Source organism: Eulemur rufifrons, chromosome 7 (assembly GCF_041146395.1).
Source record: "Eulemur rufifrons isolate Redbay chromosome 7, OSU_ERuf_1, whole genome shotgun sequence".
Lineage (NCBI taxonomy): Eukaryota > Metazoa > Chordata > Mammalia > Primates > Lemuridae > Eulemur > Eulemur rufifrons.
Window position 1 is genome coordinate 267,091,528 of NC_090989.1, and position 14,509 is coordinate 267,106,036.

The window sequence follows — 14,509 nt, forward strand, 5'->3', positions numbered from 1 at the left end:
CCTTATTTTGTTTACAGTGTAAGACTGTAAAGATTTCTGTGTTCTAAGAAAGTATCTGGATGATTATTGGTTTTTCCCATAGGTAGGCAAAAGCCTTTTGAGATTCGGTTTTAATTAAAATGTAGGTCTCAAAACTAGATTGGACCTAAAGAACTCCTATAGACCAACATCCTGCTTTCAAGCAAACAGTATTATTCCCATTGTACTGAGGAGCCTGTTGAGGCTCCAAAAACTCGTGACCTATCTGGGGATGGGTAGCCAGGTCTCCTGGTGCCTAATTAAGTCATTTCTACTACGTCACCCAACCCTCAATTCTATTTCCATTTTCGTAGAATGTGAACTTTGCAAAGGTGGAAGGCTTGTAAATGCTCAGGCAAATGAGTGTGGGAGAGTTTAAGGCTCGCTTTCAGGATCTAAGGAGGTGATAAGTTGGGATTACTCCTCATCCCTTTCTCCTCTGGAAGAGGGCTCCTCCTACTAGCACATAACCCTATCTGGCCAGTGCTTATAAACCTGACAGCCTTATGCTGTTTCATTTCCAGGGACCGATAGACAATATACATATACACAAGTACCCATGAGTTGCCAGAGTGTCTTTGACACAGTCCAGTTTCAGCTGAGCTCGTGGCTACAGCTGTATCCCCTTTCTCCTGATCTGCAGAGCTCCTTGGAGTCCCTAATTGTTGTGTCCCTGTTTACTCTCCAGGCAACAGATGCTGAGCTTTCCCCACCTCCTGCAAACAGTGCTGCATATCATCCAGGTGGTCATCAGCTACTTCCTCATGCTCATCTTCATGACCTACAATGGGTACCTCTGCATTGCCGTAGCAGCAGGGGCTGGTACGGGATACTTTCTCTTCAGCTGGAAGAAGGCAGTGGTAGTGGACATCACAGAACATTGCCATTAACGTCAAACTCCATGGCGTGGCCTTACCGGTTGCAGTGGGAAGCAGTTCGAGACTGGAAGGTGTGATTCCTGCTCCAATCATCCCTTCTTGCTCCTGTCTCTTTACACACACACACACACACACACACACACACCCCTGCTCAACAGAGGTTTAGTTTACAGTCTCTGAGCTAAAGTGGTAACCTCCCAAACTTTTTTCTAATAAGCTGAGATTCCCATTTCTCTTGAGGAGAAGCCACCCATGAGATGTCTTTTCCTCCCCCATCATTCTAGATCTAAGTTATGTGTTCTTGTCTAATCCAGGTAGCTTTCTATTCAATGACTTGATCATCTGCTTCCTTTTTTAATCTTCTGGATTTTTTTAAACAGACAGTAAGTGAATTTGGTGGTATTTTCCCTGGGTCAGTGATGGAAAGGGATTAATTTCAGCCAAGATTAATGGCAGCTGAGGGAAATTCTTGCCCAACTAAACCCAGAACTCAAACTTAACATTAGAAAATAAGGTCCTGTCTTTGGACTTAATGAGTGGGAAATACATTGTGCCTTTCTTTAGGTGTGATGTATTGCACCGAAATCTTTGTAGTGTGCAGAGCGGTGGTTTGAGACTAAATACAGGTCTAGAGCTTGCAGAGTGTGTATTCTTGGATGATTAACTCATCAACTTGTGTTCCCACTTAACATTTTGATTAGAATGAACTTGCCAGTCAAAAAAAAAAAAGACAATCAATTTGAGAATATAGAAATGGATATTTTAAAATAAAATCATTGGCATTTTACTTTGACTTGGTACCTTGGTTTGTCCCAGCTGAATGAAGCAAAAGAGTTTGAATTATTTTTTCTCATTATTGTTTTCACGTCTGCCTCTATGCCAGTGATTTTCAAATTTTAGCATTATCACAATCACCTGGAGGGCTTTTTAAAACACTAGTTGCTGGGCCTCAACCGCAGAGTGCCAAAACTGGCATTTCTAAGTTCCTAGGTGATGCTCCTGCTGATGGTCAGGGGACCACAGTTTGGGAATCTGTGCTTTAAACTAAGAAAGTGTCACCTGGCAGGGTGGGTTACCTGATATTGGGCTTGGGCATTTGAATTGCTGACTGATGGGTGGTATGTCTGGGCTTAACTCACTTAGTAAATGCTGCTGATCAATACTTAATCATTCCATATTTATTCAGCTCCAGCTGTGTATATGTGTACCCACGCGCACATGCACGAAGGGCTGTAGCCAGAATATTTTCACTAGCCTAGATGAAATCACTAGTCCTTATTTTTAAAGACCTGTGGTTTCTTGGAAGTAGTTTGAATGTTGAGAGAAACCTTTGATCTTCAGTGTAAATCCACCAGTCATGGTCCAGAGGGGCAAAAGTCCAGCTTTCTCTTTGGAGAGACTGAGGGTGTGGTTTGCTGATGGCCAGATTTTCCTCACATCCATTCCCATCCCAGGCAGACCCTCATCCTCCACGTGACCGTCTTTGTTACTCTGGGGGGGCTTAATTAGATCACAAGTGGCCAAAACCTCTTTTCTCAATGAAGAATCACATTGGATTTATTCTGTTCAGTTGTTAGTCTGTCTACACGGCTGTCCAAACTACCTCTGTAAAGGGAGTCTTCCTTTGCTGGTCTGTTAAATCTTGCCCTCCTTGGTGCTAGATCCGGTTCTGCGTCAGGGTGGAGGACACAAAACAGTACTATCCTGTTGAAGTTTGTACTTTCTCTATGGGTGCCAGTTAAATATTGGAGAGCAAGGAATGTGTACTTGTATGGCTTTGAACCAAGAGAGGGTTATGAGCCTAGTGGTAGAGGTTAAAATCCATGAACCAACATTTAGAGCTTTGTGCTTTTCTCTCATTTCATCCCTTTGCAATGATACTTAGCATGAGCAGAGTGAATGACAGGTACTGACAGAGTCCAGTGTTGAGTTATAAATTGCCCGTTGTTGGCCAGGCACAGTGGCTCACGCCTGTAATCCCAGCACTTTGGGAGGCCAAAGCGAGAGTATCACTTGAGGCCAGGAGTTTGAGACTAGCCTGGGCAACATATTGAGACCTCATCTCCACAAAAAAATTTTTTTTAAAAATAGCCTGTTGTCTCAGAAGCCAAGGAATAATAAAACCATGAGACATAAATAAGAATCAGTGTTTAGTAATGACTCTGATGCTCTCTAGAAATCTCAGCATGCTATAGAGTATCCTTCCAGGAACAGGACCTTATCAGTAAGATAAAATCAAGGCCAGTTAAGACAAAGTGCTATGAATTTGAAACTCAGAGAGAAACATCAGTTTGCGATAGGTCTTTAGGTATTCAGGATAGAGATAATTTCCTGAAAAACCTGAATTTCAGGGATTCTTGGGACTAGATTGCTAAGGATGAAGCCAGTGAAGGAGAAAAAAAATTAAAGCTTAAATTCCATCTTACTTGAGCTCTGGGATTATGATACTATCATGATATCATTAACTTTCATTTCTGTTTCCCTGTTATTTAATTCCTGACTTCTTTGTTCCTTTTGGATTCAAACTTCTCATTTCCTCCTTCCCTGTTCACATCTATTGGAAGACTGTACCCCCATCTCTTTGGTCTCTTACTCTGCTGTCCCTATCTTTCAGTCTTTTATCTGATATGTCTAGTTTATTAAATCTCCCTAGCCATCCTGATGCAGTGGACATTGCTATGCTGTGGATATAAATACCAACCAAAAGTTGGTATTTATGAACCTATTGGAGACCTTAAGCATGCTTCAAGAAGCAATTGCCCCAGCTGGGCGTGGTGGCTCACGCCTGTAATTCTAGAACTCTGGGAGGCTGAGGTGGAAGGATCACTTGAGGTCAGGAGTTCGAGACCAGCCTGAGTAAGAGTGAGACCCTATCTCTACCAAAAAAGTAAAAAATAGAAAAAAATTGGCCTCTACCAAAAATAGCAAAAATTAGCCAGGCATGGTAGCATGCGCCTGTAGTCCCAGCTACTCGGGAGGCTGAGGTAGGAGAATCACTTGAGCCCAGGAGTTTGAGGTTGCCATTAGCTGTGATGACGCCACTGCACTCTACCCAGGACAAGAGAGTGAGACTTTTACTCAAAAAGAAAAACAGAAGAAGCAATCGCCCCACTGGAACTTGTATAAGGCTGGGTAAAGGGAAACCTAGTACCCTCCTCAGAATTGTAGAATCAATCTTAAGTGCCGTCTCCAGTCTATGATGGAGGAACACTCAGCACCCCCATTGCCCACAAACAGGGAATCCTCACTGTGTCCACCAGGGGATTAGAAATTAAGGTTTCTTCACTACTTCTATGATAGGGTTGTCTGGAATTCCCTTTCAGGCTATGGGTACTGGTCTTGAGTTCTAGTCACAAGGGGTTCATTATAAGGAGCTGGGAGGGAGGGAGTGATGGGGGGTACACTTTCAGGCCACTTAATTTTGAACCTGCCCTCTCCAGCTGCTTCTTCAGAAGATGTATCTAAAGATACAAAGACTGCATTTGATGTAATGCCTTAATCACTGGGTCTATAATTAATGTTGACTATTATAGATTGTAAGCTCCTGGAGAGCAGTATTGCTGTAGTAGGAATGTTTTAACAGTGTCATGTGCAAAAGAACAAAATATTTTGATTTTGTGATTCTATGCATATTTTTCCACCCAGAGTGATGTCAGAATAAACTAGTCTCCTCATAGTCTGCATACAGTCCAGCCATTACCATCAGTTTTTAAAATGTCAAAGTCTTTTAGGTGGTCTGATCCCTTTATGTTTTCCTCTCACTCTCCTCCTACTCTGCTCAAAATGATGAGCTAATACATACCAGAAGATCCATGTGAACTTTTGCATAGGAGTCAGAGTCTTTGTGGAGCTGCAGACATTTCAGTATACCAAAGATTCTTGAAATTTATTTTTTTTCCTCCTGTGGACCTCATCTGGCTGGAGATTCCTGAATTTTAAAGCTATTTTTTTGTCACATCATAATCCCTTCCCTGTGTTTATTCTGTTAGGCAAGAGATTCTGAGTCAGGCCTCTAGGAAGTTCACTGGCAAACCTGGAGACCGGACCCTGCCTACCCCTTTGGTAATGCCAGAGTGCTGGTGTCACTTGCTCTTCCCGCCAGCCCCCAGTGGGCATCTTGCCAGTTAACACCGCTGCTAGTCTCTTCTTTAGTGTAATATGTTGAGCATGGCCTTTGAAGTCCATGGGTTTGAATCCTGGCTCTACTACTTACTAGCAGTGTGACCTTAGGAAAAGTTATTCTAAAAATCCCTAAGCCCAATAATCAATGCTGGCAAGGATGTGGAGAAAGGAGAACCTAGTACACTGTTGGTGAGAACGTTATGGAAAACAGTACGGAAGTTCCTCAGAAACTGAAAATATTACAGAACTACCATGTGACCCAGCAATCCCACTGCTGAGCGTATAGCCAAAGGATGGGAATTCAGTATATCCAAAATGTATCTGCACTCCCATGTTTTTTGCAGCACTATTCACAATGGCCAAGATATAGAATCAACCTAAGTGTCCATCAACAGATGAATTGATAAATTGTGGTACATATATGCAAGGGAATATTATATAGCCACAAAAAAGAATGAAATCCTGCCATTTGCAACAACATGGATGGAACTGGAGAACATTATGTTAAGTGAAATAAGCCAATGACAGAAAGACAAATCTCGCATGTTCTCACTCATATATGGGAGCAAAATATTAAAAACAATTGATCTCATGGAGATACAAAGTAGAACGACAGCTACCAGAGGCTGGGGCCGTGGGGGAGGATAAAGTGGGGATGTTTAATGGGTGCAAAAATATAGTTAGAATGAACAATACTTGATAGCACAACAAAGTGAATATAGTCAACAAGGTAGGGTATACTTTAATATAACTAAAAGTGGAATTGGAATGTTCCTAACACAGAAAAAGTTAAATGCCTGAGGTGATAGATATCCTAATTACCCTGATTTGATTAATTCACATTGTATACCTGTATCAAAATATCACATGTACCCTATAAATATATACAACTATTATGTACCCATAATTAAAAATAAAAGAATTTTTAAAGAAAAAAAATTTTTTTAAAACACACCTTAGTTTTCTCATTTATAAAAGGGCAATATAGCACATATTTGAATTAAGAGCAATATGTATAAGGCAGCCAGCACAAAATAGGCATCCAAGCTATAGTGGTTTTTGTATTATTATATACTGGTTATTATTACTCTAGCTTTCAGGAAAATGAAAAGTACATTCTTCTGGATAAAGTTAGTATCTCTTTACAAGCACCTGAACCAACTTCCTGAGTTTGGGTAATCCAGAAATGAACAGTAGTACCTAAGAAATACAGAATCAATGCATGTGATTTCAGTTGTGCCAAAAAAGGTTTACAGATGCAATTAAGCTCTTTTCTACTGATCTAGTAATTGTCTCTTCTCTATAAATAAAATAGCATGGAAATTTCCTGAAAACAGCAACTTCTCACTCTATCCTCTACCTCTACTTTCTTAGACTTAGCTGTGGAAGACTAAGAAAGCAATGTAGTAAGAAAGTTTAGTAGCATGGATTCACAAATCAGACTGTTAGCTCTTCCATAAGGCCTTTGCCGGCTTCAAGATAATATAACTTGATTTCCCTATCTGGAGTCTGACTCAGGTTTTTTTTAAGATAGTAACAGAGTTGAAGGTCCCAGATTAAACTGGAAGAACAAAGGTTTTCTGAGAATGTCTGGAGCAAGAAGGGAAACTATTCCCTTCTATCCCTGCCTTTCCCACATTCTTTTTATTCAGACTTCAACTACTCCAAAAAGCCTAGGTAAAATCCTGCTAAGAGGTCTCTAGAACCAATGATTCAAGAAGTTCTTACTACCACAGCTGGTGGTTCCCTACAGTTGAATTAAACAGTGAAAGCAATAGGATATGATTCAAAAATTATCCTCTAAACTGCCTCTCAGATTGGTTCCTGCTAGGAAAACTTCTTAGATAAATTGAGAAAGGAAGAAAAATTGGAATGATGGTAATACTGTTAAGAGCATTCTTGTTTCCTTCCATTGCTTGTCCTCCCAAAGTTGTACCCAAACTAGCTATAAAGCCATTCGGTAAACATCTGGCACCTATAACTTCTTCAGGTTTACACAAAATCACTAGAATTTAATCTCCACAAGGGCAGGGATCTTTGTTGATTGGCAGTGGTAGGCACCCTATAAATGCTTGTTGAATGAAAGTGACAGGGATCAACTGGAAGTGTTCTGTGCTTAGGGTCTTTTAATGAAGATGGGAAGAATGATATTACTTCTGTAACAATTGCCTTTTAAAGTCTGGGGGTTAAGAGTGTTATTATACTTCATTAACAATGCCTCACATTTTTCCAAAAATATATTTATTTTTAAAAACAAAAATCAGATAAGTTTTACAGAGTTAAATTTTTCAGAGACAAACCAGAGTTTGGATTCCAGCTTAGAGTGAAAGTTAAGCATCCGTAATCCCATGCAAAAGTATTTCTGCAGGAGGTAAAACATTCTGCTTGTCTGTGAGCACTCACTTCTCTAAATCTGGTTTGTACTTCTGCCATCAATTGATTCCATTCCAGGGCTCTGACATGCAAGATAATCCATCTCTAAAATTCAAAACTTCCAAATTGAGATGAGCGATCGTTGGGCTTGGGTTGGGGTTTATAACCAATTCGATCATTAATCATTTGTTCCCGGCTCTTGGGGTCACTGCTGACCCCAGCGGCTCCTTCTCCATCACTGCCTCCTACAACTTCCACATCTTCCTTCTGTTTCTTTCGGGTCTGAAAGTATAAAAGTTTTAGGATTAAGGCAAAATTCTTTCAATTAGCAAATGTTTATTTAGCACCTATCATGTACTAGGCATGGGGTAAAAGATAGGGTTAGAGTCTAAAGAACAATAAACTGAAATCTGAGGTTTAGGATAGTTAGGGGCACAACGAAGATAAAGGTATAATCCCTACCTTCCAGGATGTCACGGTCTAATAGGGAACTAGGCAAATAGACAATTATAGGGTGATTAGGGCTATGACAGAGAGAAGCCCACACTGCCAGAGAGACACAAAGAAGAGGAGGTGGGAGAGTGGTGGTGGAGGTTCAAAGCAGGAAGCTGCAACTAGAAAGATACATAAGAGTTAGTGACAAGGGGAAGCTAAGGATATTTTAGCAAATGTATTATTCAAAAGAGTAAATGAAAAAATCAAGTGAGTGGTAAAACAATAACCATTAAAAATCTATAACCTGACTGATCCCATGAGATTGAAAGTAATACTAGAAGGTTTTATGCTATCAAAAGGTCTGAGTTTTAGGGCTTCTTTTTGTTTTCCATGACAGTGACTGTAGAATTCACAAAGTATGTCTTAGTTTATTTTCAAAAAGAGACTAACACTTATCCTATAATGACCATTACCTGACTATAAAGATAACTTTCTCGAAGAGAATGAACAGTTATTTTAACTATTGTTCCTTTATTAGAATGGCTCAACTATTCTAATCACTGAAATTACCACCATTCCTCATCACTTACTGCTGAACTGCAAGCATTTAAATGCCAACATCAAAGTACTACAGTGAATCAAATCAGGTATTACCTTTTATGTTACAAATATAATGACCTTCCTGATTACTCTCTAGTTAGTCTACACTACCAATACGTGACATTAGAAAGTTCTACCCAAACACCTTTGTGAAAATAAGTTCTACAAGGCAAAGGACTCTTATCATTCTGAGAATATCCAAATGGAATGAAATCATTTAAAAGGCTTCCCACTATGAGCAAGTGCTGACTGTTTCAGAATCTAGTCATGGTAGTCTAATCAAACTAATTTCAGTAAAAAATGAAATATACCAGTTTTCTACTGGTTTCATTTTAGTGTAGGGTATGACTTTCCTTCCTTCCTAAGTTACTCTACAACAGGTCAAACCCACTAGATAACTGCTTTTTGTGGACAGACTAACTCAATGGCGAGCTGACCTAAGTTCAGTATGCAAACTTTTGTGAGGCTGGTTACAAGTGAAGTTTAAACCATACTTAAAGCTCATCCTTAAAAACACACTATCAATATGTGGTTTTGTTTTTGTTTTTGTTTTTTTCTGAGACAGAGTCTCACTGTGTCGCCCCGGGTAGAGTGCAGTGGTGTCAGCATAGCTCACTGCAACCTCAAACTCCTGGGCTCAAGTGATTTTCCTGCCTCAGCCTCTCCAGTAGCTGGGACTATAGGCGTCTACCCCTGGGCTCAGCTGATTTTTTCTATTTTTGGTAAAGACAGGGTCTCGCTCTTGCTCAGGCTGGTGTTGAACTAATGACCTCAAGTGATCCCTCCCACTTCGGCCCCCCAGAGTGCTAGGATTACAGGCGTGAGCCACTGCACCCAGCCTCAATGTGCGTTTTTAAGAAGCAAAAAATGATGATGCTTAGAGAACACTAAACTCTACTGGGATGAAGAAGGGGGGAAAGAAATCTAAGCTATTGGTCTTATCATGAAGCAGATACAATACCTAGTAAAACCATCATGTTCATGAATGCATGCAAAATGTAATGTCCTCTGCCATCTGGTACAAAACATCTACTAGAACAGCAAATGAAAACAGACTTGTACTGCGTCCTCCTTTGGGCCTCGTATCTCAGGGAACAGATGCAGGATGAATACACCCACCCCTGCCTTCTAGGAGCTTCAGGCCCAGCAGGGGAAAACAGAAAAACAGACAATTATAACAGAGAGTGACAGCACAGGAGGAGGTTGAATTCAGCCCCACTGGAGACTGGAAGGAGCTGAGTGAAAAGATGAGTAACAGTTAGCCTGGCAAAGATAGGGAAAGGGCTTTTCGGGCAAATGGAACATAGTGTGTACGGTAACTGAGGTTAAAGTTAAAGACAACTCGGCAACAGAAGATAAAGTGGAGAGATAAGCAAGAACCAGGTCGCAAAGGGCCTCAAATGCTATGCTAGGGAATTTGGAATTTGTTCTGAAGGCCACTGAAGAATATAAGTCTTAGTAATAGATATCTATACTATGTGGTAAGGCCACACTTAAAAATACGTATAGGTGCAGTGGGTCATTCCTGTAATCTCAGCACTCTGGGAGGACAAGGAGGGAGGATCACTCGAAGCCAGCAGTTTGAGACCAGCCTGGACAATACAGTAAGACCTTGTCTCTACAAAAAATTTTTTTTAAAAAGATTAGCCAGGCATGGTGGTGCACACCTGTAGTCCTAGCTACTCAGGAGGCTGAGGCAGGATCGCTTGAGCCCAGGAGTTCCAGGCTGCCGTGAGCTATGATTGTACCACTGCACTCCAGCCTAGGTAAGAAAGTGAGACCTTGTCTCTTAAAAAAAAAACAAAAAACATATTGGGCTCCTACTACATTACTACATGCTAGATACTGGGAATTCAATGGTGAAGATGACAGATATGGTTTCTGCAATCAAGGTTCCTAATGTAAATGATTTTATAATAAATAATTGTAAATTATAATAAATGCTGTTAAAAAAATATGGTGCTTTGTGAGAGGCTAATGAGATGGATGCAGCATGGATAGGAATGACACACCTAACTTGGACAGGGTCAAAGGAGGCCTCTCAGACTGAGGAGGTGACATTTAAATAAGACTGGAAGAAAGGGGGAGCATTCTAGATAGAAAGAAATAACATGTGCAAAGGCCAAGGAAGTGATGAATATTTTGGTATGTTCAAGGAAATGAAAGGAAGCCAGTGTGGCTGTGGTATAAAAGGCAAAGCAAAGGGTGGCATGAGGTGAAACTGGACAGAGGCTAGAATATCTAAAATCTTATAGGCCATGCTAAGGAATTCAGATTTTATTCTAAGTGCAGGAAGCCAATGAGGAGTTTTAAACAGGGCAATGACATGATCTGAAAATTTTCAAAGATCATTCTAGATACCTGATGGAGAATGAATTGAAGATACAGAAATTAACAGGGAGAGATGGTTACTTGAAGTAGGGCTGTAACAGTGGAGATGAAAAGGGATGGGGAGATTCTAGACACAGTCTGGTGGTAAAAGCAAAGGATTCACAGACAGATTGAACACAGAGGGGGAGGGAAAGGGCAGACTGAAGAATGACTGCCAAGTTTCTGGCCTGAGCAACTGGGTAGATACCGAGATGGGGACACTAGAGGAAAATGGGGGGATGTCTGGTTTGAGGGGGAAATCATGAGTTTTTGTTTTGTTTTCTTTTTTAACATGTTAAAGTATAGTAGGCTGGATATTGGCACCCAAAGCTATCAGTTCCTAATTTCTGGAATCTATAAATGTTGCCTTATATGCAAAAAGGGTCTTTGTAGATATGATCAAATTAAGGGTCTTGAGATAGGAGGATTATCCAGGTAGGCCCTAAAAGCAATCCCACGTATAAGAAGGAGGCAGAGAAGATTTTACAGACAGAAGAAGAGAAGGCAACTTGACCATGGATGTATGGAGTGACATCTTCACAAGCCAAGAATGCCCACAGCCACCAGAAGCTAGAAGAGCCAAGGAATAGATTCTCTGGAGCCTCCAGAGGGAGTGTCACCCTGCTGACACCTTGATTTCAGCCCAGTGATACTGATTTCAGATTTCTGGCCTATAAAACTGTGAAAGAATAAATTTCTGTTGTCTTAAGCCACCAAGTTTGTGGCACTTTGTCATGGCAGCCATAGGAAACTAACACATAAGTATGAGATGCCTGTAAAGCATCCAAATAGCAATTTCAAATAAACTGTTGGTTTAAGAGTCAGAAGTTAGAGTTAATTCTTTCAGCTGATAGTAAATAAAAAAAAAAAAAAAAGAGAGAGAGAGAGAGAGAGAAAGAAAAAAGAAGTTAGAGTTTTGTTTTAAATATTCCTAAGGGTTCGAAGGGTTGTATTCTTACCTCTAGGTCTTTTCGAATGCTCTCAAACTCTTCAATGTCATCAAGCTTTAGTTCTAGGCGTGTTGGTTTTCTTCGCAGCATGCTGAAATCAACACTAAGGGCCACACCCAGTGAACTATTAGCTGTTAAAAATGGCATAGAGGAGAAAAAACTGGACGTGATAAGTTTCAGCTACAAACATAAGATCCATTAATAAGCATGCACACTAAAGTGAATGGCAGTATAAAAAACTCATTTGGATTTACATATAGGCTTCTAAAGTCTTTAGGTATATGATTATTACATTTTATTATATGATGGAGATCCACAACTCTGTAAGTTCAAAAAACTCTTTCTGTAAGAACTTAAAATAGCCAGGTGCCTGTAAGAGAGAATTCTAGGCAACAATCACTTTAACCTCATACTCTAGTCACATTCAAAGAGACATTCTAGCTAAAAGAATAAAGTTAATTATCACATCTTAATTCAGTATAGTTAGGGGGATAATAGGCAAACCATTAAATTTAATCTACTCATGTATACATGAGAATTTGTCAGAGATTTGTGATCACTCCTGAATGCTAAAATCAGTTTGCTAAATCTCATGAAAACTCCCTCTAACTCACCAGTTCACAGGATTATCCTGAGGGTCAAAATAAGTCCTAGACGGATAAGTCATTCATTAGACAAATACTTCTCATGCTCCAGCTAGAGTTAAAAGGTACAGTCACAATCTGTGGGGAAAACAGACAAAGAGAAAATTGTGATATAGTGTAATAAGAACTCTGATGAGGGTAATACACTGGCATTACACAGGCACCAAATCCAGTCTGGGCTGAGTATAAGGTAGACAGGAATGTCAGGCAAGGCTTCCTGGAGGAAATGATGTCTTAGTTGACTTCTAAAAGATAGGCATGAAGAACAAATGCAAAAAGAGCCCAACAGAGTACTCTACAGTCTGAAATCCCAAGGTAATACTGTGTTAATAAAAACCATTTTTTTGAGAAAACACAGCTCCCCATATTGAGTTGTGTAGGCACCATCTTTATATTTTCTGCAGCATCCAGTAGAGTGTATCTATAATAAGCAGTCAATAAATGTCTGTTGAATGAGAGATCCAAATATAGACAGTACAATGAACTTTTCTTGAGCACTGTGCTAGGATTTTCCATTCTTATTCTTTACATTCTTATTTTAACACAAAAACCCTGTGAAGCTGGCAAAATTATCACTATTTTACAGATAAAGAAGTCAAGCCCAGCTATCTCAGTTTTGATAATACTGTCAGACTCCTATAAAAATTATACATAGGTCAACATGGTGAAGATTAAATGAGAATGATGTAAGTGAAAGCTTTTTAAAATTATGTGCAAATATAAATTATTATTACAGTTTCTAGGATGAAAATAGGGAGTGGGAAGTATACAAAGGAAGAAATATTTCCTTCTCCCATGAAGCTTGGGACAGACACAGGTGATATTATCAATATAAAACACTGAAAAAAAGAAAACATACAAAACACTGGCATATTACATTTCAACCTGCTCTGTACTACATCTTATACTATCTACCAGATTCCAATGTAGACAAATGGTAGAGAAAGCCAAAGTTCTAAACGGGGTAAGGGAGGCATACTTGAAAGAGAAAAAAAAAAAATCTTCTATACATTTTAATTTTTCTGCAAACTGTGAAAACCTCACTACTACGAAGCAGTATAGAGTAACGGTTAAAAGTGCTGGCTCTGGAGGAGAAAGGACAGAGGTTTAATCCCACTACACCACTGATCTTGCACACCTGTTATAATTTCATTGCTCACTAGACCTTACTTTCCTTATCTGTACTCTGTTGATATATGGACTGAATGACGCAATGCACAGTAAGCCCTGGAATATAAATTGGCATTTAATAAACGCTCAATAAATAACATGTATTATTATTGTAATTGTTTTGGGGGGTTGAGTGGGAGTCTGGCCATCTCGGGAAACACCAACATTTTGAGAATCTCCCACACCCACATGGGGGCAAAAACCCTGTCCTGTTCATCTCTGACGACCCAGCACCCAGCAGAGCACAGGGCCGTGCAGAGAGGTACCTGACACCTTCCGATCCCTCACCTGCCTCTCAATCTGTTACAAAGACCGAGCTGAAAACAACAAAACAAAACGAACAGCAACAAAATCAGGCCGCCTCCTCCGCCGGGTCTTTACCGTACTTTGGCGCTAGAGGGCTCTTCGAGCTTAATCTCTCGCCGCTGCCCAAATCCACTGCAAATGCACCCAGCTCAGAGGGAGCCCCCGGGAGGCCTCCGGACCGCAAGAACAGCCCTCCTCCCCCAGCTCCAGGCCGCCACCTCAGTCCCGGGCGAGGGTTTCCATGGCAACACGATCCTCAGCTCAGGTAAAGGCTCCCGTAGACTCACGGCGGAAAGGAGGCCCACAAAGCCCTTGATTTACTCCAGACTTCAGCCCGGAGCCAAGCCCGGAACCAGGCACTTACCTCTTTTCAAGCTTGCTCAGCCCCTTCCTGGAACCTCGGCTCCCACCACGTAGCTATTGCCAAGGCAACTGGACTACACTTCCCAGACTGCTCTGAGCCTCTCTCTTTGCAGAACCTCGTCTACCGCGAGCTTTACTTGGAGGCTCTTCGGGACATGCCTCTCCATACGACCAGACTCTCTTTCTTACTACAACTCCCATCATGCTCTGCACCGCCCCGGGCGCAGCGACGGCTCTGAGCTCACTTCCGGTCGGTGACGCAGTTCCGCTTTGCTGGGCG

At 40.8% G+C, this 14,509-nt stretch overlaps 2 protein-coding genes across 3 annotated transcripts in view; one reads left to right on the forward strand and one right to left on the reverse strand.

The window, feature by feature from the left end:
• SLC31A1 (solute carrier family 31 member 1) overlaps positions 1–5,894 on the forward strand; it is a 33,667-nt gene extending 27,773 nt beyond the window's left edge. Inside the window, exon 5 of the mRNA XM_069476685.1 lies at positions 707–5,894. Coding sequence (XP_069332786.1) covers positions 707–908 — 202 coding nt within the window. The 3' untranslated portion in view covers positions 909–5,894. The remainder of the gene's footprint in view (positions 1–706) is intronic.
• A 1,332-nt stretch (positions 5,895–7,226) lies between these two features.
• CDC26 (cell division cycle 26) lies at positions 7,227–14,421 on the reverse strand. 2 transcript variants are annotated; one of them, XM_069474567.1, is made up of 4 exons: positions 14,231–14,421; positions 12,361–12,468; positions 11,756–11,877; positions 7,227–7,673 (listed from the first exon to the last, which is right to left on the reverse strand). In XM_069474567.1, exons 3-4 carry the CDS (start codon positions 11,834–11,836, stop codon positions 7,497–7,499), a joined length of 258 nt encoding a protein of 85 aa, XP_069330668.1. In that variant the 5' UTR covers positions 11,837–11,877; positions 12,361–12,468; positions 14,231–14,421; the 3' UTR covers positions 7,227–7,496. The 2 variants fall into 2 exon arrangements, with proteins under 2 accessions (XP_069330668.1, XP_069330669.1); XM_069474568.1 differs by lacking the exon at positions 14,231–14,421 and adding an exon at positions 13,942–14,131 and having other exon boundaries at positions 7,299–7,673.
• Between the last annotated feature and the right edge of the window lie 88 nt (positions 14,422–14,509).

Excerpts from the sequence above, each read along its gene's own strand:
- CDC26 (XM_069474567.1), bottom strand. The coding sequence starts at position 11,836 with ATGCTGCGAAGAAAACCAACACGCCTAGAACTAAAGCTTGATGACATT. Across the intron at positions 7,674-11,755 it reads GCATTCGAAAAGACCTAGAG|ACCCGAAAGAAACAGAAGGA; the intron begins GTAAGAATACAA and ends TTATACTTTCAG.